This window comes from Suricata suricatta, chromosome 1 (genome assembly GCF_006229205.1).
Source record: "Suricata suricatta isolate VVHF042 chromosome 1, meerkat_22Aug2017_6uvM2_HiC, whole genome shotgun sequence".
Lineage (NCBI taxonomy): Eukaryota > Metazoa > Chordata > Mammalia > Carnivora > Herpestidae > Suricata > Suricata suricatta.
In genome coordinates, this window is record NC_043700.1 from 76,627,656 (window position 1) to 76,651,662 (window position 24,007).

A 24,007-nucleotide genomic window follows, 5' to 3' on the forward strand; every position below is an offset into this window, starting at 1 on the left:
GTTGAGGTCACATTTTGGCCAATCTTTTGCTTACGGCTTTAACCAAATAAAGCCTTCCCTCTCCACGTTTCTCTTGCCAAAATCAGGTTGAGAGATGGTTCTTTGAGACAATTGTTTTGGCAGGAGATACAGGGATTTCTCACACAGCAAAACACACCAATGCCAGTCGGGGGTTAAGTGGTGTTAAAATGGAAAAGAAGCCAAACTCAGCTCCTCTCCTTTGCTCTGCTTGTTTTTTTGGATTTGGGGTTTGGAGGTGGGGGTTGTTTGTTTTTTCCCCAAATGCTCCCCAAGTGTCAATGAAATGTCCACGGGAATTTTCTTCAGTAACAACCAGTTCACCTCAGAAGGGATTGACTTTTAGGATTTTCCTATTTCATCTTCCTCTTGCTCCTTCTTTATTCTGACGCTTGACATACTATAGTTTCTAACTTCTCTGTGGCTGGAAATATTCTAGGCTGCTGCTTTCAAGAAGAAAAATGGATAGAAATCCTAGTGTCTGTGAATTGTTGCTATATCTGCATGTGTTCACTTATAACCAAGAATATTAAACTCAGAGCCAAAGAACAGGAGGAGAAGAAAAATCCCTTCCTTGTTTGTTGTGGACTTTGGTACTGATCCCATAAGGCTTGGAGGAGCTTCAGTGGGACCTTGGGTCTGAGAACTGTGCTCTCCCAGAGTCATGAACCAGGTTACAGAGAGCAATTACTCCATTTCTCTGGGCATCAGTTTCTTTATAAATAAGAGAACATAGAAGGAGAGGCTTAAGGTTCCTCCTGAACTGAGATCTGGGGCGAGATGGACTTTCATTACTGGGGAAATGGTGATGCTGGTACTCAACCCTGTGCACGTTGTGGGGGGTCCTGGGGTGGGAGAGGGTCTGGAATCTAGCCTTGGTTTCTTACCCATAATGAAAGATGGATTCAAAGGCATCTGAGATTTCTACTTGACTTAGTGTTCTAGAGGTCTGTCAAGTTCCCTCCCAGATTCTACCAACTGGATTTATTTCATGGAAATTTTTAGAGAAACACTTGATGGGGTTCATCTTCTCAAGACCTGTGTGTGAAATGAAACCTGTCTCCTTGGATCACTAGGTGATAAGAGGCACAGTTTGGCATACCGTCCCAAGGCCATTAGGCCTCTTCATTATGATTGAGAGACCACAGGTCACCGTAAATGGGGAGCCCTGTATGGGGACTGCTGAGATAGTGACTGTTCTTTCACTCAGGTCCTGTTTGTCCAGCTGCACTATGGGGATAAAGGTGATTGTTCCTATATACACATTTACTTCATATAAAACAAAAACCTGTTTAAGGAACAGGGAAAGTCCCAAATGACATTCAGGACAAAAACTACAGGTGGAAAAGTAGCATCAGATCTGATAATACTGAGTAGCAGGAATTTGTGGAAACAATGAATGGATATCCTAGGAATCCAGGCTTAAGACTATGAAGAGAAATAAAATGCTTTGTAAGAGATGCAATCCTCTGAGGCTGTAGCTAAAAAAGATCTCATTAGATGAGTGTTTTGTTATAAAAGAATAAGAAAACCATTATTCATAGCTACTTAAAATAATGAAACAAATGCTAAGGGATCTGGGAATAAAAATGAAGAGCAAAAGTTTTTTCAATATACCTATATTCCAAACTGTTTCATGACTATGGAACAGTTGAAAAGTAGTTACAGTTATAGGGAATTGTCTGTTAAATGTTATGCTTCAATAACAAAGTTTTTAGCAAGAAAATTACTTACTCATCTAAAAGAAACTTTAAGTTTTGTTATTTAGCAGAAACGAAAGATAATTAAGGTGGAAGTGTGATTAGCTGCCTGTACACTTGTAACTGATAATGAACATGAATTCTTCACAGGGTGCTGGAGCTTTAGGACAATGTTCGTCAAAGGCCAGAGTGTAACATTCAAAGTACTGAGACCAAGAGGAACCACGGGAGGGGATTTCAGTTAAGAATGTCATAAGTAATAGAAAACCCAGCTGGTAGTGGCTAAAACAAACAAGGGCTTATTTTCTTCACAAAACAAGAAGTCCATAGGTGGGTGGTTGCTGCTAGTCAAGTTCTAGAAGATACCATCAAGATACCAGACTTTTCCCACGTTTCCATTCCTCTATCCTTAGCCAGTTGGATTTTAGCCTCATGCCTCTTATTCACAAAATGGATGCCATGATCCAGGCATTTCTTCTGTGATCAAGCCAAGAAAAAGAGAAAAGAGGACCAACACCAAGAACCTCTTCTCTTTGATGGGGAAAGCAAAGGCATCCTTATTGGCTAAACTTTCACACGTAGCTGCCCCAGCTCCCTCTATAGTGAAATAGGCAGGGGAGAAGGAAAGTGGAGGGAGAGTGAGTTTTGAGCTAACTGATAAGCATTGTCTGCCAGAAACTTTATCTTGAAGAGAATAATCTTCTGGTTTGTTGTTATTAGGAGGAAGTAAGGATATAGAATCTTTGGGGGAATGGCTCAGAAGTGTAGATGTCTCCACTGATAAAATCCTTAAATCACAGTTCTTAGGTTGAATCAAAACATATTCAAAGGCAACTAGCTTCATTTTCACCCTGAATTGGCCATAAGCCTTATTAACGAAAGCTCTCTCCAAGCCTCAGTCTTTCCCACTACAAAATAAGAATAGTGTCTATTTCCTGCCTCACTTAGATTCCTCAGGGGCATCTGAGTAGCTCACTCAGTTAAGCGTCCAACTCTTGATTTCAGCTCAGTGCGTGAGATCAAGCCTCACGTCTGCCTCTCTCTCTGTCCTTTACCAGCTTAGTGCACGTACTCCCACACTCTCACATGCACTCTCCTTTAAAAAAAAAGATTCATTCAGTCATCCATGTATTCAACACATGTATACTATACACTAAGTGTCAGGCACGGCTAATGCTGCAGATACAGAAGTAAATCATGTAGAAACCCTTCCCCTGAATGACTCGTATTCTCATAGAGAATGGAGACCAGGGAATGAGAATGCGTTTATTGAGTGCTGCTGCATATTGGACTCACTGGCTGCTTTATGTGAAAAAGATATATGTAATATAGAAGATATGCAAACAAATAATATAATAGGTAAAGTGGTGCAATGAAAGTATTCATAAAGGTGCTTTGGGACATAGAAGAGGAAATGACTAAGTCTGCCTGGGGAGTTGGGGAAGACCTTACCAAGGAGATGAAATCTGAATAGATTGAAATGAGCCTGACTGCTGTGCAGAAGAAGGGCTGGGATGGGAAATAGCTTCTCGTGTAGGTGCACTTGCTTCAAAATCATCGACGGCTTAAAAGGGACTGGTTAGGGGGCGCCTGGGTGGCTCAGTCAGTTGAGCATTCGGCTTCAGCTCAGGTCATGATCTCACAGTTTGTGGGTTCGAGCCCCACATCGGGCTCTGTGCTATGGCTAGCTCGGAGCTTGGAGCCTGCTTCATATTCTGTGTCTCCCCCTCTCTCTGACCCTCCCCTGCTCATGCTATCTCTCTCTGTCTCTCAAAAATAAAATAAAAAGAGGATACTTGTTTTAAAAAAGGGGAGACTGGTTAGTTTTCCAAAAGGTCAAGTAGCTCCTTCTGCCGAGTGCTTGGGTGGTTGGAGGTGACGCAGGGAGCCAAAGATGAGGAGTGGTTGGAGAAGGATCGCAAGGGTTGGGAAGCTCTGCAGAGGGCACAAGAAGGAGTCTGGCCTGGAGGGGCCATTGCAGTCCAGGACAAGACAGATCAGATTTGTACCTCCAAAAGACCATTTTGGACCCGGCGAGGGGACCAGTAGAACAGAGATTTTGCAGCCGTCCTGGTGAGAGATGATCACTGGGTTCAGGCAGTGTGGTCCCAGAAAGACCTTTGAGATCTTTGTTTCCAAAAAAAAAATTTTTAATCAAGTAATAGAAACCCTTTTCATAAAAATATATCAGTCTTGGCCATGCACATACACAAATCAGAATGTGAAATCTTTTTCTTAAGCCTGTAGCCCATGACCGCAAGGACAGTCTGGCCAATTCATTCGGGTCTCACGACAGCAACGAAGCCTGGTGTCGGAGTCTGAACCACGACGCTCACCCATGGTCCTCGCAGTGGCTTCCCTAATGTCGGCTTACCGCCATGATTGCTAATACATAGAGGCCTGTATATCAGGTTTATAAATATTTCTTTATCAGTATGCTCACAATTTAATTATTCTGAAATATTTTTGATAATGGTCAGTCATCAAGAACAAGAGACAGAGGGTGCCACGCTGATCTGGCATGCCCCTCGAGAGCCTGCGGCCGCAGTTGGCCACTCTCAGAGGTAATGAGGGCCATTCGTGCTGCAGAGAAGCAGACCGTGGACATTTTCATGGCACTTGCTAGGTGCCCATCACATTCAGATCTCAGTCTAGAACTAGATGGACAGTTTCTGGGGACTGCCTGCATGTGCGCAAAGGGAGGGAAGGAGGAAGGAATCAAAAGAGATTCTGCAGTTTCTCACGTGACATTGAGTGACGCTATGCACAGAACGCAGCATCGCTGAGCTCCCTTGCAGCCTCATTGCGGTTCTGTGAGGAGGGGAGCGGGCCCATTACTGTAGTGCTTCTTGTGTCCAAACAGTGCTCCGCTTCGCACTGCTCTCCACTCCCCAGCCGCACTCAGCTGTGATCTCCAAGTTGTGTCCTGGGCGAGCCTCAAGGGGCCTGTGGTTGCCTTGTTCTTGCTGTGAAGCGAAAATGGGTGGCTGTTCTACATGCAGACGGCAGTGGAGCACCTGGATGGCTCAGGTCATGATCTCACAGGTCTTGCGTTCAAGCCCTGCGTGGGGCTCTGTGCTGACAGCTCATCTCAGAGCCTGGACCTGCTTCGGATTCTGTCTCCTTTCTCTGCCCCTCCCCTACTCGCACTGTCTCCTTCTCTCTCTCAGAGATAAACATTTTAAAAAAACATTGTGGAGAAACTATCTTTCAACTAACATCTTAAAATTAAATTAAAATAAAGATAAAAGCAGACAGCAAGAGCGTGAGGAGAGTGGGTGATCCTACCCCACGGGGGTGTGGCTGCCCGACGGTGGACAACGGAGGGCTCCTGACGGCTGTGGCTGCTTCACTGTGACTGCGGGGTGGTTTTTTTCTGCTTAGCTGCAGCAAGTATTCATAGATTTAATAGTTTTCTAAAGCCAGTGGAGGAAATTGGACTTCATATGATGCTCAGCTTCTCAAGTGTGTGACTAATACTTGAAAGAATTATTAGCATACTTCTTTATTTTTAATTGCATCTTCTTGTTTGGTATGTGACCCAATTAATTCATTCTTGTTGTGAATGTATTAGAAGGCCCTGTACCCTCTTGACCTCTTCTTATAATTATTACTATTGCCCCACTTCAAAGCACCATTTTGATTACACACTTAAAAGGAGCGCTGAAATAGCCCTCTCATCGTCCTGTGGCTGGAATGCCCACTGCCTGGGAGTGGCTCTTGTGTCCTCAACAGCTCAGTGGCCAGCATCCGCCCTTCCTCCCCTTCCCCCCCAGAGGGTTTTAGTCGCACCTTCCTGCTTTAGTAAGACTAGCTGTTCTTCCTGAGGCCCAAAGCACTGTGTTTTAGCAAACACAGATAAATCAATAAATGTGCCTTATCAGTGTTGGGATTGCTGGCAGGTGCCTCAGAGCAAACTTGACTGTGATCCCACATCTTCCCCCACCCTTCCCCAGACACACACTCGTGCCTGTTTTTTCTTTTCCTTAGATTCCACTATCTGGCCAATCTGCTGTGTTCAAATGAAGACTGATTCTGCTGACTTACCCAAATACAGGTGGAAGCCCGTATTCGGGAAGCAGTTTTAACCAAATTGTGTGAAATGAAGTCCTTTCTTCTGGTGTCTGTCTGTCCGGTGGTCTGAGCATTTTCATCTGCATGGATCTTATGAAAAAGTTCTGTCCACGATTTAATTATCACCACTTGTATCCAGTCCTATGAAGTAATACTCAGTGTGCCTTGAAAAGATTCACAATAATTTACTAAGGTAGTAGACAAGATATCAACTCCGTAAATTGTCTTGTTCTTCAGAGTGAGGCCTAAGAGAAGCATTTTTGTCGACACGTCCCCTTCACTCTTTCATATTCTGTCTCCTGGCTCCTTATATTACTGTAGAAGGAATGCTTGTACAAACCGTTACAGTCAGGGAGAGGAAATGTGAGTGAGAAAATCAGACACTCCTAGGGATGATGATGAGAAAGTGAAACCTTTCTAAGACCAGACGATTATCTGTGTCCACACATCTCGGTCATGACTGTGAAGGAGGTACGGCTAACTGGTTGCTCTCACCATTGTTCCTAATAGGATGAGATCTTTGGGGAGATGCTACTTGTGCATTCCTGCCTTCAGGGATTTCGTGCAGAGTGGTGTCTGAGCAGCTCGGGCTGCTACAACAAAGTCCCTCAGGCAGCCTGGCTAATAACGACAGAAGTGTACTGTTCACACTTCCACAGTCCAGGAGTCTGAAATCAGGCACCAGCATGGTCAGTAAGGGCCCAGACTGCCCACTTCTCACTGAGTCTTCACAAGGCGAAAGGGGCAAGAAGAGTTCTCTGGGGTCTCTTGTTAGTAGAGCACTAATCCATTCCTGAGACTCCACCCTTATGACCCAGTCTGCTCCCGGGGGTGCTGCCTCCTAATACCGTCACCTTGGGCCCTAGAATCCCAACATTCACATCCCAGCAAATAATATACAATTGTCATCACTGAGCCTGTGAAACATTAAGTTCCTCATGAAGGATTTTGCACAACCCAGAACACGGGGCAAAACTTGTCTTCATAAAAGGCAGTGAACGTGTATGTCCTTTCAAGGGATCCAACCATTTGTTTTCACATCAGGATCTGAGATTCTTTATGGGGCGCCTCGGTGGCTCAGTTGGTTAAGCATCTGACTTGAGCTCAGGTCATGATCTCACAGTTTGTGAGTTCAAGCCCCGTGTCAGGCTCTGTGCTGACAGCTCAGAGCCTGGAGCCTGCTTCAGATTCTGTGTCTCTGTCTCTCTCTGCCCCTCCCCCACTCATGTTGTCTCTCTCTCTCTCTCTGTCTTTGTCTCTGTCTCTCTCAAAAATAAACAAACATTAAAAAATTAAAAAGCATCTGAGATTCTTTGCTTACTGTCTTGTGGCAAGAGTGTACATGTCTGGAGTTCTAACATACAACTCAGCTAGTCACTCAGTGAATATTGAGTACCAACTGTATACTGGGAATAGTGCTAAACCATGCTCTCAGCCCACTGGAAGGTCTGGTTGGCTGACCTTTAGTGATAGAGAGGGAAAACACTGGAGACTTGACTAGAAGCCACTACAGCTTTGCAGAACAGCCTTCTTAGAAACAGGAAGTGAGCATGAAGACCAGCGGTTAGCTGGGACTTCTCGGCGGTTACTAGCCACGTTCAGAAGGAATCCTCTGCTAACGTCCTGATGGATATTGACTAAAATGCAATTTGTTCACGATGCCTTGTCTATCTCTCATGATGCTTTGCTCTTTTGGCCCAGAAACAGAAAAGATAGTACTAGAGGCAGGAAACGGATTGCCATCCTGGAAGTTCAATGACCAGCTCTTCCCCTGTGACGTGTGTGGGAAAGTGTTTGGCAGACAGCAGACATTGTCCCGACACCTCTCGCTGCACACAGGTGAGTCAGGACCCCTCCTGCGCCATCTGCACTCTGGATCACCAGCCTGTCTACTGCCAAGAAGCTGACTTGGTCTAAGACAGTTCTAACAGGAAGTGGTGGAAATGTTCCTATCCTGACCCTCCAAACCCTGTTAGCTGGCACATTCAAAAAAGGTCCTGGAAAGGGTTTTTAGTTGCATTGAAAGTAGGCTTGATGAAAAAAGATACACCTGCAGGTTTATCCAGGTAAGATTCCTGAATTCTGAGAAATGTGTTGCTCTCATCCTGAGGGTGCAGGTGATGGGGGCTGCCCCCCATGTTACTGGCTCCATATTATTGAAGGAAGTGGGAGCATTAGGGGACAGAGTAGCGTGTGGAGGAACAGTTGCTTTCTTCATCTTTACATAATAGTAGAGAAATGTGGTTGGTTCTGCATGTTGCAAAAGGTACAGCAACCAAATTAAGAGAGGACAAAGGAGGAATAAATAGTAACATAATCAATTCAGCAAGAATAAGTTCCTTCTCCCCCAGAAAGGACTGTACCTTATCGGTCCAGCCTCTAGCCCTGCCAAGCCCTGGGCCACCAGCACAACAGATATAGGGCACCATCTGCAGATGATGGCTTACATCTGGTTGGAGAAAAACGTTTTTCCTCATTCTTTGCTCTGAAGTGGGGTAAGACAGGTAATTTTTAAAGGCAGGCCTAGTGAGACAAAGTACGAAGTAAGGATGGAAGATGAAGTAGCTCTTTGCTTTTTCCCACTGCCGTCCATTCCCTGTATCTGCACAATGAACGCAAACTGCTCCTTTTACTATAATTCGCTTGATTAATTGAATGAATTCAGAATGCAGCTCGGGAATCCTGAAACCTTGTCAGTTTTGGGAGGGGATTTTCATTAAGAAATTAATGGCAACTTTTAATTCTATTTATGTAAAATGAACATCTCCCATCATATTATTTCACATGAGTCATTTTTTTCCACTTTTAATTTCATGAGTTTTTTATTTCGTGGCTGACCCAGGCCTGGAGCTTAGGGGAAATGATGGGGCTTCTCTCACCCCAGTCCCAGGAGACTGTCCCACGCCCGTATCCCCAGCAAAGCACCCCCCACCCTCGGCTGACACATGGGAGGTGCGCGCACACACACATGTTCTTTAGCTCCTGTGGGACTCCCCTGATCAGGAAGCGGGACCTGTGGGTGTCTAGGAAAAAGCAGATGGTCTGGGTGCCTGGGACTTTCTTCTGTCTCAGTACTGATACAGCAGTGGCCTCTGGGATGAAGACTTCGGGATATTTATAATTCTAAGGCGTTCCCTTTGTCCCCATTTGAAACGAGACTTAAACCTTCCTTGCCATGACAGCTCTCAGTGGCCTGTTGCAAGGTGTTGGGTTTTCATTTTTGAGAGCCATTTGGGTTTTTTCCCCTGTTGCTTCTCCCCAGAGGAAAGAAAATACAAATGCCACTTGTGCCCCTATGCTGCTAAGTGCCGCGCAAACCTGAACCAGCACCTGACTGTGCATTCAGTGAAGCTGGTGAGTACAGACACTGAGGACATTGTCAGCGCCGTCACCTCTGAAGGCAGTGATGGGAAGAAGCACCCTTATTATTACAGGTGAGCTGCGAGCAGAACCCGCTGTCCCAGCCTTCCCCAGCTTTCTAGAACATTCCCTGCCCCGGTGCTGGGGCACATGTGGTGAGGTGCCTCTTCTCAGTCATCGCGCTAACCTTCGTTTTAATACTTGCTTTGCTCAGACTGGACCCAGCAGCCGCGCTGACTCCTCTCTTGGCTTGGATGGCCCTGGTAGAATTAATTGAAAGGGAAATGGTCTTGGAGGTGGCTCTCTGGGGTGGAGCCCCAGGGAGTGACAGGGCTCCGGGGATCATTAGCTTCTCGATTTGTGCAGCTGGAAAGCTTCCAACCTTTGTAACTGAGCACCTTGCTACTTTCTGAGAATTGTCCTAAGGAGAAAAACACCATGAAAAATAAATCCGAGAGCTCTGAGGAAAGAACCCTGAAAGCATTGCATATTTTCCCCTGGTTGTATTGTCTTCAGTACCTGGAACTGTAGGCTTCCCTTCCATATTTGACCATGAATCAATATTTGGTTTGATTGCAGTGAAATCCCAAGTCTCAGAATCATGCCCAAGAGGTAGGCCATACAGATGGGTGAACACTTGCTTTTGCACAAAATATCTCCATGGACGGTGACTTCTATCAGCAATTGTCATAGCAATTGTCCTGCTTATAATGCAATCTGGTGACTTGCATGCGCCTTTCTTCCTACATGGGAGGTTTCCAGAGCCAGAGAGAGGCTCGCTGGGTATGCAGGGTGCTCTGGATTTATTTATCAGTGTATCGGCACTCTCTTGGCAAGGCTGCACCGCATCTCTCTGCCCTGAGGAGTCAGTAAGGTGATGTGCGGCATCTGGAACCTGTAATTTTTAATTAACTGTATGATTATTCAACATCATTATAGCATGTATGGGATTGTTACATTACACTGGCACTTAATCCATTTGGCACGGTGACCACTTCCAAAACATCCCAGAAAGCAGAAGAATTTTCTTTTTTGTAATGTTTATTTATTTTTGAGAGAGAGAGAGACCGAGCGTGAGTGACGGAGGAGCAGAGAGAGAGGGAGACACAGAATCTGAAGCAGGCTTCAGGCTCTGAGCTGTCAGCACTGAGCCGACACCAGGCTTTAATGAATGAACTGTGAGATCATCAACTGAGGCAAAGTCGGACACTGAACCGACTGGGCCACCTAGGCGACCAAAACAGAAGAATTTTCTAATGCAGAACCTTCTGGTGGGAGGAAAAGCATGTGTCAAAGCCCAGTTTTCTGAGTGTACCACAAGGTATCACTCTCCTCTCTCCCCTTCTTTTCTTTCGTCCCCTCATACAGCTGTCACGTGTGTGGATTTGAGACCGAGCTCAATGTCCAGTTTGTCAGCCACATGTCACTCCACGTGGACAAGGAACAATGGATGTTTTCCATCTGCTGCACCGCCTGTGACTTTGTCACCATGGAGGAAGCAGAGATAAAGGCTCACATTGGCACCAAGCACACAGGTGACCATCGCCATCGGTCCTTCTCTCCTCCGTCCCCCAACCTGCCAGCACGTGTACCTGCCTGGCAAAAGCATCCTCATCACCATGTGGCCCTGACGCGGCCTTCCTCAGGAGAGAGGACTTGCCCAGGGTCGCGGAGCCACCTTTCCGGGCAGCCACCATGCCATTGCCTGGCACGGCTTGTGCCTCGCTGGTCTGAAAGACCCACAAATTGAGCTGCAGTTGTGAGGTGCTGCACCCTTGGTTTGTCCTCACCCTGGGTGTCGTCGTCCTAGGTAGCAGCCAGCAGGCCCCTCCCCTGTGTCTTCACGTGCTGGATCTCATGCAGGCCTCTGAGGCGTCTGAGGCCGATGCTACTGTTCGCATGCAAGACAGGTGGGGAAACTGAGGCTTCGCAGAGGTGAGGCATTCTGTCCGTAGTCAGCAACTAGGAATGACTGCCGAAGCTCGGGCCAGAGCAGTTTCCATGCTAGCCCGTTCTCCGAATCACTGCTGTTGCCCGAGCCACACTCGGTAGAGGTTTGAACCTTGTATTTCTCTGTGCCAGGACACTGCGCACACATACTTTTACAGGCTGTGCTCCTCTCCCGTGAACCTGCGGCCCTGACGCTCCATAATGACTCATGTCAGGCCTGCTTGGGGTGGGGTGGGGGGTGAGGGGCGGGCAACCCGATTCCCCCAAAACAACCTGATTGCTCTCCAGGCCGTGGCCAAGTCTTTGCCAGGGCTCTTGCCATTCTTAATGATGTTAACATTTTGAATTCACCATGCAATTATCCTCTCACAAGTGATGGTTACAAATGACACCAGCCTGGAGTCATTAAGTGAGAATGAGGAAGAGTGCGCCCCACCCCCCACCCCCCGCCTCCCGCATTTTGTGGTGCTTACAAATCACGAGCTGATGTTGCTAACTGCCAGCCCTGGGTATCGGGTCAGCCCCTCACATTGTTGACACTTGAAGGATTTGAGAAGGGGAAGTTCCCTGACAGTTGTGCTGATGACGTGCTCCGCCGAGAAGGATCTCTCTGTGCTTTACCGGCCGCTTTGGCTCCATGGTGCCAACAGCAATAAAAGCTTGCATTTATTCTAAGTTGAGCAGCCATGACGTGGAGGTCTGCAGAGAGCCATTATGCCAGGTGGGAAGGTGCCGTTCTTACAGTTGGTTGTCTGACTATACCCACATTAGCACCGTGGGCAGCAGGTGAGCTGGGAAGCCCACGTCAAAGACAAATTAAGTTCAGCATTTCTGGATTGCTAGTGGAGGGAAAGGCTGACCTCTCCGATTTCCACTGGCTTTTCAGATGTCTTTTTCCCTTGTTTTCTGTTACTCTCTCATTCTTCTAACCCTGTCCACCCCAAATATGCCTAAACCCAGTCCAGAACCTTCCTTCTCCCTCCCCAGGCCACAGCCCCTCTGCCACCACCCCACCTCAAGGAAACCATAGAAACCATAATGGCGGAAAGCCATTGGATTTAGAATCACTTAATTGTCATTGATGGAAACTTGACATTCACAGGTAACCAATGCAAACACACTCACTGCCACAGGGAACAGAGAGATCTTGTTCCCTCTGAGGTCGGAGGGCTCCTTGTCTACCTGGAAAGAATATTCTTGTTTGTTAGCACAGAGCCAGAATGAAATGCATTAAAGAAGTTGCTTTCTTAATATAATAGAAGGCTTTAACACTGCTGCTACTAGGGAATAAGGTTATAATCTATTTGATAGGTTTTGTGTTTTGTTTTTTTTTTTAGCCAAGGAAACTTTTTTTTTAAGGACCAAATAGTGAATATTTTAGGCTTTCAGGCCATACAGTTTCTGTCACTACATTCAGCTCTGCCACTGAAATCTGAAAGTAGCCAAGATGATACACAAATGAGCAGGCCTGACAGTGTTCCAATAAAACTTTATTTACAAAAACGAGAGACTAGATTTGGCCAAAGGGCTATAATTTGCTGACCCTTTTTATAAGCTAATGGTTCCACAGTGAGGGTTTCTTGCATCTAGTTGCTATTTGAAGTGTTTGAATTTGACCTGTGATATCTCGATCTAAGGCTACAAATTAATAAGCTGTGTAATTACAAAGTTATGATATACAGCAGTATATATGCTATGTAATAATATTATACTATACATTCCTGAGAGTCGGAAGCTTATCTAAGTTGCTTCTGTCTCTCAAGCACCTAGACCAGTGCCTGCACAGTGGAAGTGAAGAGTAAACATCCATCTGGTGAATGAATATATGTGCCCAAGCACATTGACACACATTTGTGTGTGCTAAGCAAGAAAATTATCTAAACATGCCTCTTACCAAACCCTGAGAATCTACTGACTTACGCATATAACCCATGTGGAAGAAGTTACTTGGGATGGAGGAAAACACATTTTGAATTCTAGACCCTGGTTCTAGACCCTATGTTACCATAAATAGCACTGCAAATGTAGGAACTCATTCAAATTCTCTGGGCCTTCATCCATTCCTTGAGTTTTTGAGTATGTAGGAGATGTCCAACAGGCATAAGACTCTAATTTTGTGGACGTTGTTCTCTGATTTGATTTACCTGTCATATGAATGGCACCTTTTATTTCAGTATGCTGGGAAATCCACAATGCTTTCTTGTTACGGAAGTGAAGTTGTGATCTCTGCAAGGGAAAAATATTCCCTCGGATTGCTTCTGATTTCGTTAATGCAAATTTTGCTGCAGTTTTTAAATGTTGCAGTAACAGCATTGAGGAATCTGAGTAGCTCTTTGGAAAATACCACCATCCATACTTTACTCTCACAACGACACCAAAATAAATACCAGATGACTTACACAATCCCCCTTAACAAATCAGCCCTAGAAAAGCTTGAAGGAAATAGAATGTTTATCAAACTTCCAGAGTGAGAAGGATTTGTGAAAGCTTAAGTGATACAAGAAATGGCAAAGGAAGAGAATCAAGAGATTTGACACATAAAAATATCTTCTTCTATTTGCCAAAGAAAAGATGGGAAACAAAACCCAAAAACCAGTCTGAAAAATGTGTTTGTAAAAATGACAGAGGCTAATTTATTTACTACACAGAGAATTCATATAAACTGGTAAGAAACACTTTAGGTCTCTAAGTGAAGAATTTACAAAGGACATAAACAGTCCATACATAATAAAAAATAAAGGCTAGCCACTCAACATAAGGAACCTCACTAGCCATCAGTTAATTTTATGTTTTTTTATTTATTTTTGAGAGACAGAGACAGTGCGAGCAGAAGAGAGTTAGAGAGAGAGAGGGAGATATAGAATCTGGAGCAGGCTCCAGGCTGAGCTAGCTGTCAGCACAGAGCCCGATGTGGGGCTCAAACCCACCATCCATGAGATCATGACCTGAGCCGAAGCTGGACGCTCAACCGACTAAGCCACCCAGGCGCCCCAGTAGCCATCAGTTAAAACTCAGGAGTGGCTGATGTTTCACCTATCACATGAGAGGAGCGTGTTTTACAGCATCACCCACGATGGCCAGAGGCTGCCGATATTCTTACGGCCATGACCCTACAGAGTGGGGGAACTTTTCAAAACTATTTAGGTAGTGTAGACCAAGAGTTTGAAAATGCTGCAATTCAGTAATCCTTCTTCTGGGAGTCTATCTATAGGGGGGAAAAATCAACCAGTGGAACATTAATTTTCACTTAAAATTTAATTTTAAAGAAATATTTAAGTAACATAGGATAGGTCTACTCCAAGGGTATAATACTCCCATTTAAAACCGTTAATTCATCATAATTATTTTCATAAATTTTTAAATGTTTTTATTTATTTTTGAGAGAGAGAGGGACAGCATGAACAGGGGAGGGTCACAGAGAGAGGGAGGCACAGAATGTGAAGACAGTCTTCAGGCTCTGAGCTAGCTGTCAGCACAGAGCCCAACGCGGAGCTCGAACCCATGAACCGTGAGATCATGACCTGAGCCGAAGTTGGACGCTTAACCAACTAAGCCACCCAGGCGCCCCTATTTTCATAAACTTTTTGAGAGCCAACTATATGCCAGGTATATAAAGCAGCATGGAAAAATACAAAGTGTTAATTATTACTGTTAGGATTACTTATAAATATTATATATTATATTTTATTATGATGATAATAATACATTTTTCTGTAATGCTTGCAATGAGCCAGGCATTGTTCTTAATGCTTTATATATAAAAACCTATTTAACCCTCAAAACACACATATGAGGCTGCCGATATGATCCCCATTTTTAAGATGAGATCATTGAGGCACTAAGTTAAATAACTTGTCTTAAGTCATTCAGCTATTCAGTGGGACCGGTGTCATTCAAACTCAGGTATTCTGGATCTAAAGTCCTTATTCTTAACTACTATGCAATCAACAGCAACAATTTTAAAATAGATATGCTTACTTCTAAAAAAAAAAAAGTACATCAAAAATGGTGTTTATATTGAGGCAGCAAGACAATTGGTAATTCTTATGGTCTCAGTTTATCATTTTGTGTCATTTTAGATTATGAAATATTGAGGTTTTTTTAAAAATTTTGTTTAAGACAAAATTTTTAATGTTTATTCATTTTTGAGAGACAGAGAGTGAGCAGGGAAGGGGCAGAGAGAGAGGAAGACACAGAATATAAAGCAGGCAAGGCTCCAAGCTGTTAGCACAGAGCCTGACATGGGGCTGGAACCCACAAACCATGAGATCATGACCTGAGCTGAAGTCAGATGCTTAATGACTGAGCCACCCCGGTGCCCCAGAAATACTGAGGTGTTTTATTTTAAGTTCTCTTTAGCTGGCTGTCCTCATGTATGAGGTTGCATTGCCCATGCACAGAATCCTTCACCAACAATCTTTGTGCTCTGAATGGGGGGTGCACCCAAGGGGGCACCCAGGTGGCTCTGTGAGTTAAGCATCCAACTCTTGATTTCAGCTCAGGTCATGATCTCACAGCTCATGAGATTCAGCCCCACATTGGGTTCTGCACTGACAGCATGGAGCCTGCTTAGGATTCTTTCTTCCTTTCTGTCTCTGCCCCTCCCCTGCTCATGCTCACGCTCTCTCTCTCTCGCTCTCTCTCTCTCGCTCGCTCTCTCTCTCTCTCTCTCTCTCTCTCGCAAAATAAAAAAGATCTTTCTGCTGCTGAAAGTAAATGACCCCTCAGATCACAGCAAGCCATGGACTGAGTTGACAAGGGTACCCTGGCTCACTGCCTACAGACAGAGCAAAGGGAGATGAGGACTGAGAGCAGAGGAAGCGGTGTGGGGTAGGGATCACAAGTTGAGCGGGCTGGGCTGTTTCCCCATGCCGAATCGCAGAGTGGCTGTCATGATACCTGTGTTATTTACACGGTGATTAATTAGGCAGCTCTCCCCACTGTCTTAAGCCAGAAGGTACTTTAAGCTGCTGTTAAAGATGGTAATTAAAATCATATGTTTTCATTCTAAAACCTAATTTGAAATAATCACTTGCAATATTCTGTGGATGAGACCCATCTTAGAGGATGGATTTGTTGAAGCAATAGACTTAGGGCCCCCACTGAAAATATTGTTTGTCTACAAAATGTGAATAAACCTAGGTCACATATTTAGATAAGAGACCGCCAATGATGGTGCTGGCTTTCACATACCTTCCTTGTACCAAAGGAGGTCTACACTTTCGAGGCATATTCCATCCCTCCTTGGGGGTCAGTGAATGAGGTCACATCGTGTTTGTCCAGGAGTCAAGTTCAGTTCTGCCAGGAACAAGACTTTTTTAAAGTTCTAAAGTGGCATGAGAGGTGTCTTCCCTGGACATAAGTACATTTCTGCCAGGATCAAGACTTGGAAACACTGTAGGACAGAAAATATTTTTTCCTTCCTCTTTTTAAAACCTGTTTTTAATTGGACAAGTAATTTTTGGCATTCTAGAAAATTTTGAAAACCAAATAAAAGAAAATAAACATAACACTAATAATTTCACACACTAGCTATAACCACCATTACACCATTATTTATTTCTGGACTTTTTATGCCTATATACAATATATGACTTATTTTTAAATCTCCTAATAAAGTTCATTTCTGGAGTTTATGATCACTAGATTACCTAATTGACTGATTTAGAAGGAACGGAAGCACAGTCTCCCAATATTACCTACCTTAGCCTAAAATGATGGGGTTGCTTTGATTTTTGGGGGGAGAATTGACATCTTAACAATATCAAGTCTTCTAAACCATGAACAGTGTCGAGTCCTCCAGTTATTTGGGGGTTTATAATGTACATTGTTGATTTATTACAGTACATGTTCGAGGGATAAACTGTTTCGTGTGTAGTGTAAGAGCCTCACAATAACGTACTTCTCTGTCCCCTCTCATAGCCTTTATGCTATTGCTGTCAAACATTTACTCATATATGTTATAAATCCTGTATTATGTTATTATTTTTAACAGAATGACTCTATCATCTTTTAAAGCCATTTAAATAAGAAACACTCACGTATTTACCCATGTAGTTGCCATTTCCCAAGCTCCTCATTCCTTTGTGTAGGTCCATTTTTACATTTGGTGTCATTTTCCTTCTGCCTGAAGAATTTTATTTAACATTTTTTGTAATTCTTGTCCACTGGTGATGAATTCTTTCTGCTTTTGGGAAGGAAGTTTCATTTTTGAAATATATTCTCACAAAGTATAAGATTTCAGATTGACAGCGGTTCCTCCCAGCACTTCAAGATGGTGCCCCACTCCTTCCCACTTACATTGTTTCCAGCGAGAAGTCTGCTGTCATCCGTAGTTTTGTTCCTCTGCACATCATGTCTCCTTCTACCTCGGGCTGCCTGGAGGATTTTTTCTTTATCACCAGTTGAGCAATAGGATTATGATAGCCCTTGACATAGATTTCTTCATCTTTCTTTCTTTCTTTTTTTTTTTTGAGAGAGAGAGAGAGAGAGAGAGAGATAAAGATGCACACACATGGGAGGAAGGGGAGAGGGAAAGGGACAGAGTGAATCCCAAGCAGGCTCTGCAGCCAGGCAGGCGCCCAACACAGGACAAACCCACAACCCTGGAATCATGACCTGAGCTGAAATCAAGAGTCAGGAGTCGGACACTTAACCAACTGAGCCACCCCAGTTCCCCGATTTCTCCAGCTTTCTTACGCATAGGGTTCTTTTTGCTTCTTGGATCTGCGGGTTTATGGTTTTCCTCAAATTTGGAAAAGTTTTGCCTTTTCAAATTTTTCTGCCTTTTCCACCCAATCAGGGATTCCAATTAAACTTATCTTAAGCTGCCTGAAGGCATCCCACAATTCGCTGATGGTCTTTTCATTTTTATGAAATGCACATAATTCATGGCACATAATTTCTATTACTACCATCTTTACGGTTCACTAATCTTTTCTTCTGCCATGTATAAATTGCTGGTAACCCCATCCAGTGTATTTTCACCTCAGACATTGTAATTTTCATCTCTAGGAATTTTTTATCTAGGATCTTTTTTATATCTTTCATATCTCTGTTTAACTTTTTTAAATATTTGGTGTATAGTTACCATGACTGTCCTTATGTCTTTGCCTGCAAATTCTAACAACTGTGTCACTTCTAGGTCAGCTTTGACTGATTGATTACCCCACTTTAGGTTGTGTTTTCTTGTTTCTTGGCATGCGTGCTAATGTTGATTTGGAAGTCAGACATTGTGATTTACCTTGTTGGGTACTGATTATTTTCTATTCCTATAAACACTCTTGACCTTTGTTTTAGGGTCAAGCAGTTAATTTAGCAGTTAATTACTTGGAAACTATAATTCTTTTGCATCTTGCTTTTGTGACTTGTTGGGTGGGTCTGGAGCAGCAGTTGACCTAGGGGTGATTACTGCCCATTACTAAGAAGTCTTCCTCAGTTTCCCACGCACTGTCCTGGGAATTATGAGGTTTTCTAATCTGGCTAGTAGAAACAGCACCCACTGTTTTCTAAGCCTTTCACACGCCTTTTTTTCTCTCCTACCTTGGGTAGTTTTCTCACACAGGTGCATTGGTCCCTACTCTGCCGAATACTTGTGGGGGACTCTCTGCAGGTCTTTGAGTCCTTCCTTGGTGCTGCTCTGTCCCCTCTGCAAGACCTCCCCTCTATGGACCCTGCCCTGCAAAGTCTAGCCATGTTGATTTTCCCAGACCCTCAGTGCTATCTCCTCTATTCAGTGAATCTGATGGGCAGTTCCCTGGCCTTGCACGGCAGTCTGGAAAGTAAAATCTCTTGAGGCCGGAAGTGGGCTCCCTCTTTTCTTTCCTGTTTCTCAGGGATCACTCTTCAGTGCCTGGTGTCCAAATGCTGTAAAAACGATCGTTTGAAACAAAACTATTGTTTGATATATTTTGTCTGGTTTTGTTTTAGTTGTTTCAGTAGCAATGGTAAAGTCAGTCCTAGACACTTTACCTTGAATGGAAACGTTAGTCTCCTGACACTGGATTTTAATGGCCCACTAACCGATTCACTCCTGGTTTTGAGGGGGAGTCCAGTGCACTGATGGAGAGCATGGATACTGGAGTCGGGCCACCTGAAATCTGTGCTCCACCACTGCCTAGCATGTGACTTAGGCCAAGTTGCCCTGAATGTGCCTCCCTTCCCTCGTCTGTAAAATGGGGATGATAACAGTTGTGCCTCACTTTGATTTTTAAGAAGATAAAATGAAATCATGCTTTCAACGCATGGCAGAGTTTCCAAGTACCACAAGTGTCATCACCATCGATGACAAGGACCTGAGATCCCAGTTGGTGCACTAGGAGAGTTCTAGAAGCTTCACCTTGTGTTCCCTTAATGATGATGTAGCCATGAGGCCCAATCTTCACACCCTTAATTGCTGTTGTTTGAGGGTTCTCATCTCTTAAATAACAGACCTGGCTTTGGGGTTTTTGTTTGTTTGTTTGTTTGTGTTTTCAGGAGAAGACAGGAAGACCCCTAGTGAATCAAATAGCCCCTCTTCCTCCTCCCTCTCAGCTTTGAGTGATTCAGCCAACAGCAAAGATGATTCAGACAGCTCCCAGAAAAACAAGAGTGGAAACAACGTGCTGGTCATCTCTGTTGTGCCTGGGAGCCAGCCCTCACTGAACAGTGAGGAAAAGCCAGAGAAAGGTAAGGGAGGAGGTAAGGATGGCTGCTCAGTTGTCCCCACTGGGAGGATGACCCAGTCTTACAAATAAGCCCTTGTCACCTGGGTGGCTCAGTCGGTTAAGCCTCCGGCTTCGGCTTAGGTCATGATCTCACAGTTCATGGATTCAAGCCCCGTGTCAGGCTCTGTGCTGACAGCTCAGGGCCTGGAGCCTGCTTCAGATTCTGTATCTCCGTCTCTCTCTGACCCTTCCCTGCTCGTGCTGTCTCTCTCTGTCTCTCAAAAATAATAAATTTAAAAAAAAACGTTTAAAAATTTTTTTCAAAAAAGCCCTTGAGGGGAGTGATGTTGGAAATCAGATATTAGACCTGTGAACAGTATAATGCTATCTCTAAAATATGTATTTCTTTTAGCTTTATTTGCACCCAAATATAAGGGGGTGGATGGCTAGTGTGGCATTGATTCCGGAGCTGTATGTTCAACTCCTTTTACCACCAAGATGCAGGGCACGGTGCCTGAAAGGGGAGGGGAGAAACAGGGATGTCTGTCCCACTCCTGCCCTCTGGTCCCTGTGCCACGTGCCCCCGTACACCCAGCTCCCATCCTTTCAGGGTTCGAATGTGTTTTTTGCAACTTTGTCTGCAAGACGAAGAACATGTTTGAGCGCCACCTGCAGATACACCTCATCACCCGGATGTTTGAGTGTGACGTGTGCCACAAGTTCATGAAGACACCTGAACAGCTGCTGGAGCATAAGAAATGCCACACTGTCCCCACCGGTGGGCTCAAGTAAGGAAAGCAAGTACAGAACCTTTTACTGTGTTGTTATTTAACACCCTTCCCCATCCCTCCCCCAGCCCCTCCCTGAAGGTTTGGGGGTCATGGAGAGGGAGAGCTTGGCGTGGGGCCAGTTAGTCAGCTACCTTTAGCTGCATATGGATTAGACGTGTTGCCCCGGGGGGCCAGCCGACACAGCAGGAGCACCCAGTTCACCAGTATCCCAGGATTCCTGGCAAGCGCGGGGAGACTCATCGTGCATTTCTTGAGTTTCGTTGAGACTTGATTTTATGGACTTGGGGGTTCATGTCCCCAAGTGTAAGTTATTACACTGTCACAACACTTCACTATTTCTGTTTTTAGATGATTTGCCATAAACATCTTTTCAACAGGCATTATAAGCACCCCATCTGCACCCCACCCCCAGCTATCGGATCCTTGCCTTTTCGAACAGGCAGGAGGCAGTGTTTTCCAGGCAGAGATCACGTGCCTCGGGGGTTCCTACAGACGTGCCTTATGCCTTCCCAGGAACTGGGATTGGGATCTCCCTGGCTAGCCTTCATGAGATCTGACATTTCCAGTCACACGTTATTCACAGGTCCCCAAAGACCTAGACAACAAGCCTCATCATTAACCAATATTTGCAAGAAGCCCTCTGGTCTGAAGTGTGAACCATCAGTTATTATCAAAAGCACGGTGTGTCTGGCTTGATAATAGGTGCTGAAGGGCAAAGAAGGAATAACATGTGATTTCCACCCTCAGGAAGTGTATGTCCTAGCACTACCGGAATTTAATCTTCCCAGTGATTCCGAGTTCAGCCCCTGTTCACAAGGCACTCGTGACCTAGTAGAGAAAGAAGCATATGTTGTTGAATACAGAAAGATACACAAGTTTCAAGGCATAATTATTCATGTTCAGCTGAAACAACCATGTAATTAACACAATGAAAACTTATATTTTACTTGACACAAGAAAAAAAAGAACCTCTTGTTTTAACCATTTTTATCTTTGAAACTCACAAATTGCCAGAGAGATGGCATGACTCGCCTGAATGGGTGAGGGATGGAGAGACCCAAAAGGACCCTGGGGGTTGACCTGGGGGTCCAGTGTTGGGAGCAATGCAGGGTTGACCCCTCCAAGCTCCTGCCTGGTCAGAGGCACCCTCCTCAAACACTCTCCGAAACAGAGGAGTCAGGGAGCAGTACCTACTGTCCAATTCAATTTTGTTCCACTCTTGGGGCACTTAAGTGGGAGGGGGAGGGGATGTTTACAGGGATGGGGGAGGGGAGATTATAATTCAAGATGACCAGTAAATGGGAAAGGCCCAGCAAGAGCTTATTTGGGAATTTGATTTGGTTTGTTCCCACTGTCCCTTTCTAAATACTTATTTAAAAAAAAAAAAAAAAGCCATGTATTTCCATGGTTTGGACTAGCACTCATTGCCCTTCCCAGTAGCCCAGTCACACCCATTAACTCTTCGGCCCCTGCCAGTTGTGGCTTTGTCAGTAGCTTTTCCTTGGGAACCTACAGAGTCCCGAGCCTCCGACCCATTGGGGAGAATGCACAGTGAATGCTGATGCTTTTGCCAGTACAGACACTTCCGGTGTGGTGCTAACGGTCCCCTGTGTAATAGTTTATGTTCTAGGATGACCAAGTAGAAGAATACTTTGAAAAAATTGATAATGCCTTCTGGCTATACAGTGAGTCTTTGTTTTGTTTTGTTTTGTTTTCCCTTTGCCATATCAGAGAATTAATTTGCCTGAGAGAGTGTCTTTACGATAAATAACGGGAGCACGGAAAACCCTTAGCACTTTTGCCTGAGCAGCGAAAGAAAGATTGAGCCGTGGGTCACAGAAATGTCCTTAAAATGAAACAGACTGCTGATGTCTAAGTTGCTTTTCTGTGATGGAACTGCTTGTACTCTATATCCTGTTCATAATGCAGATCAAATAAGATTATACTATTATTTTTCTTTTGCCGTAGCTCAGGACAGTGGTGAGTTTCAGACTCCTCTAGGTAAGGCCCAGCTTGGCGTAGGGGTTGTGTGTGCACCTGACCTGGGAATGGGCTTTATATTTCTCTCGTGTGCACTCTTCTGTGAGCTGAGGTTCAAAGGCTAACGGCGAGCTTGGCGCTGAGGAGCAGTGCACGGTGCACTTGTGTTGGGCTCTGCTGACCACCTCTCCAAACCCTCAGGGGACAGATCACGCCTGGGCCCTGCCCCGCGGGTGCCAAGCCACAGCTGAGGCAACCACTTTTGCATTTGCATTCTTTTTGTAAAGAGAGCAAACACGCTACAGCTATCATATCAGCTACCGACTTGAGCCTTGCAGCTTCCGAAAGAGAAGCTCAGCAGAATTTGTAAACATGCCCCCACTGCTCCTCCTAGCCCCTCTGGACAGCCAGGAGGCTTGGGGTTGGCATAGCCTCACTGTCTAGGATGGAGAAACCGAGACACGGAGAGACCCAGGCTTGGTCCCAGGGCACATCCAGCCATAGCCCGATAAGGTGACAGAGCTGGGACCAGAATCTGCCAAAATTATGTGTAGAGACCAGTCCAGTAATGACCCGGTGCCTACCGTGTGCTGAGCACCTTACCGAGCACTGCAGAGAACGCAGAAGAAATGTCAGATATGGTCCTGCCCACTGAGAATTTATGATCCAGTTGGATTACTATTATTTCCATGATGTAATAATGTTCTAATAATGTCTTCGAACTCCAGAGAACAGTCGCCTCCCTCCGTCCTTATCCCTCATTAGCAATGGGCTGGTGGGTGGGCCTCCCTCTCCCGGGCCCCATCCTGGTCCTCATCTGCCTTCCCTAATGGAGAACCAGGGCTGTAGGAGACAGAACTTAGGAGTACAGATGTATACACACACACTCACACAGAGAGACACACACAGGCCTTCTCGTCCTAACAACCCTTTTAATAAGCACGATTCTGACCCCTACGACTTTCTGTTTGCTGGAGGTAGCTCTCCCCTATAAGCTGTTCTTCAAAACTCTTAGCCTTTCTGCGTGTGCTTGGTGTGGTGCATGAAAAGTCGATTCTTTGTGTTGCTCCCATCTCGAGGGGAGGTCATGAGGTTTAGACCTCTGCTATGTCTGGTGGGAGGTGGGGAGGGCTCCCAGGGGACGGGTGGGGAGGAAGGAGGGGAGCACCCGCTTATTTATTACTCCTCGCACTTCTTCTGCTCCCCTTCCTGCGGGCTGGTGCTCACCGGTCCAGCCAGGAGACCCACAGTAGGCCGAGCGTGCCCTGCCAGAGCGGCTCCTTAGCGGGGCCGGCTCTGTCAGCAGAGAGAGCCAAGCGGGTCATCTTAACCCCGGAGAGGCGACAGGGCTGGGCTGGGCAGGGGCAGGCCAGGGCTTCAGAGTTTGGAGGGGGGCGGGAGGGGAGGCTGGGCGAGGAGGGTAGAGGCGGGGCCTCAGCAGAACCTGTTCGGTTGAACCTACCCCTTTCGTTGCTTCCCCCCCCCCCCC

At 45.2% G+C, this 24,007-nt stretch overlaps 1 protein-coding gene across 8 annotated transcripts in view; it reads left to right on the forward strand.

The window, feature by feature from the left end:
• Positions 1–24,007, forward strand: part of ZNF827 (zinc finger protein 827) — a 170,268-nt gene that overhangs the window by 142,081 nt on the left and 4,180 nt on the right. For 2 of the 8 annotated variants that reach the window (XM_029940440.1, XM_029940470.1), the window contains exons 9-14: positions 7,494–7,631; positions 9,055–9,226; positions 10,521–10,687; positions 19,578–19,769; positions 20,358–20,535; positions 22,507–22,518. In XM_029940440.1, coding sequence (XP_029796300.1) covers positions 7,494–7,631; positions 9,055–9,226; positions 10,521–10,687; positions 19,578–19,769; positions 20,358–20,535; positions 22,507–22,518 — 859 coding nt within the window. Of the gene's footprint in view, positions 1–7,493; positions 7,632–9,054; positions 9,227–10,520; positions 10,688–19,577; positions 19,770–20,357; positions 20,536–22,156; positions 22,224–22,506; positions 22,540–24,007 lie in introns of all 8 variants that reach the window. The other 6 variants (XR_003908971.1, XM_029940451.1, XM_029940478.1 and 3 more) reach the window with 6 other exon arrangements.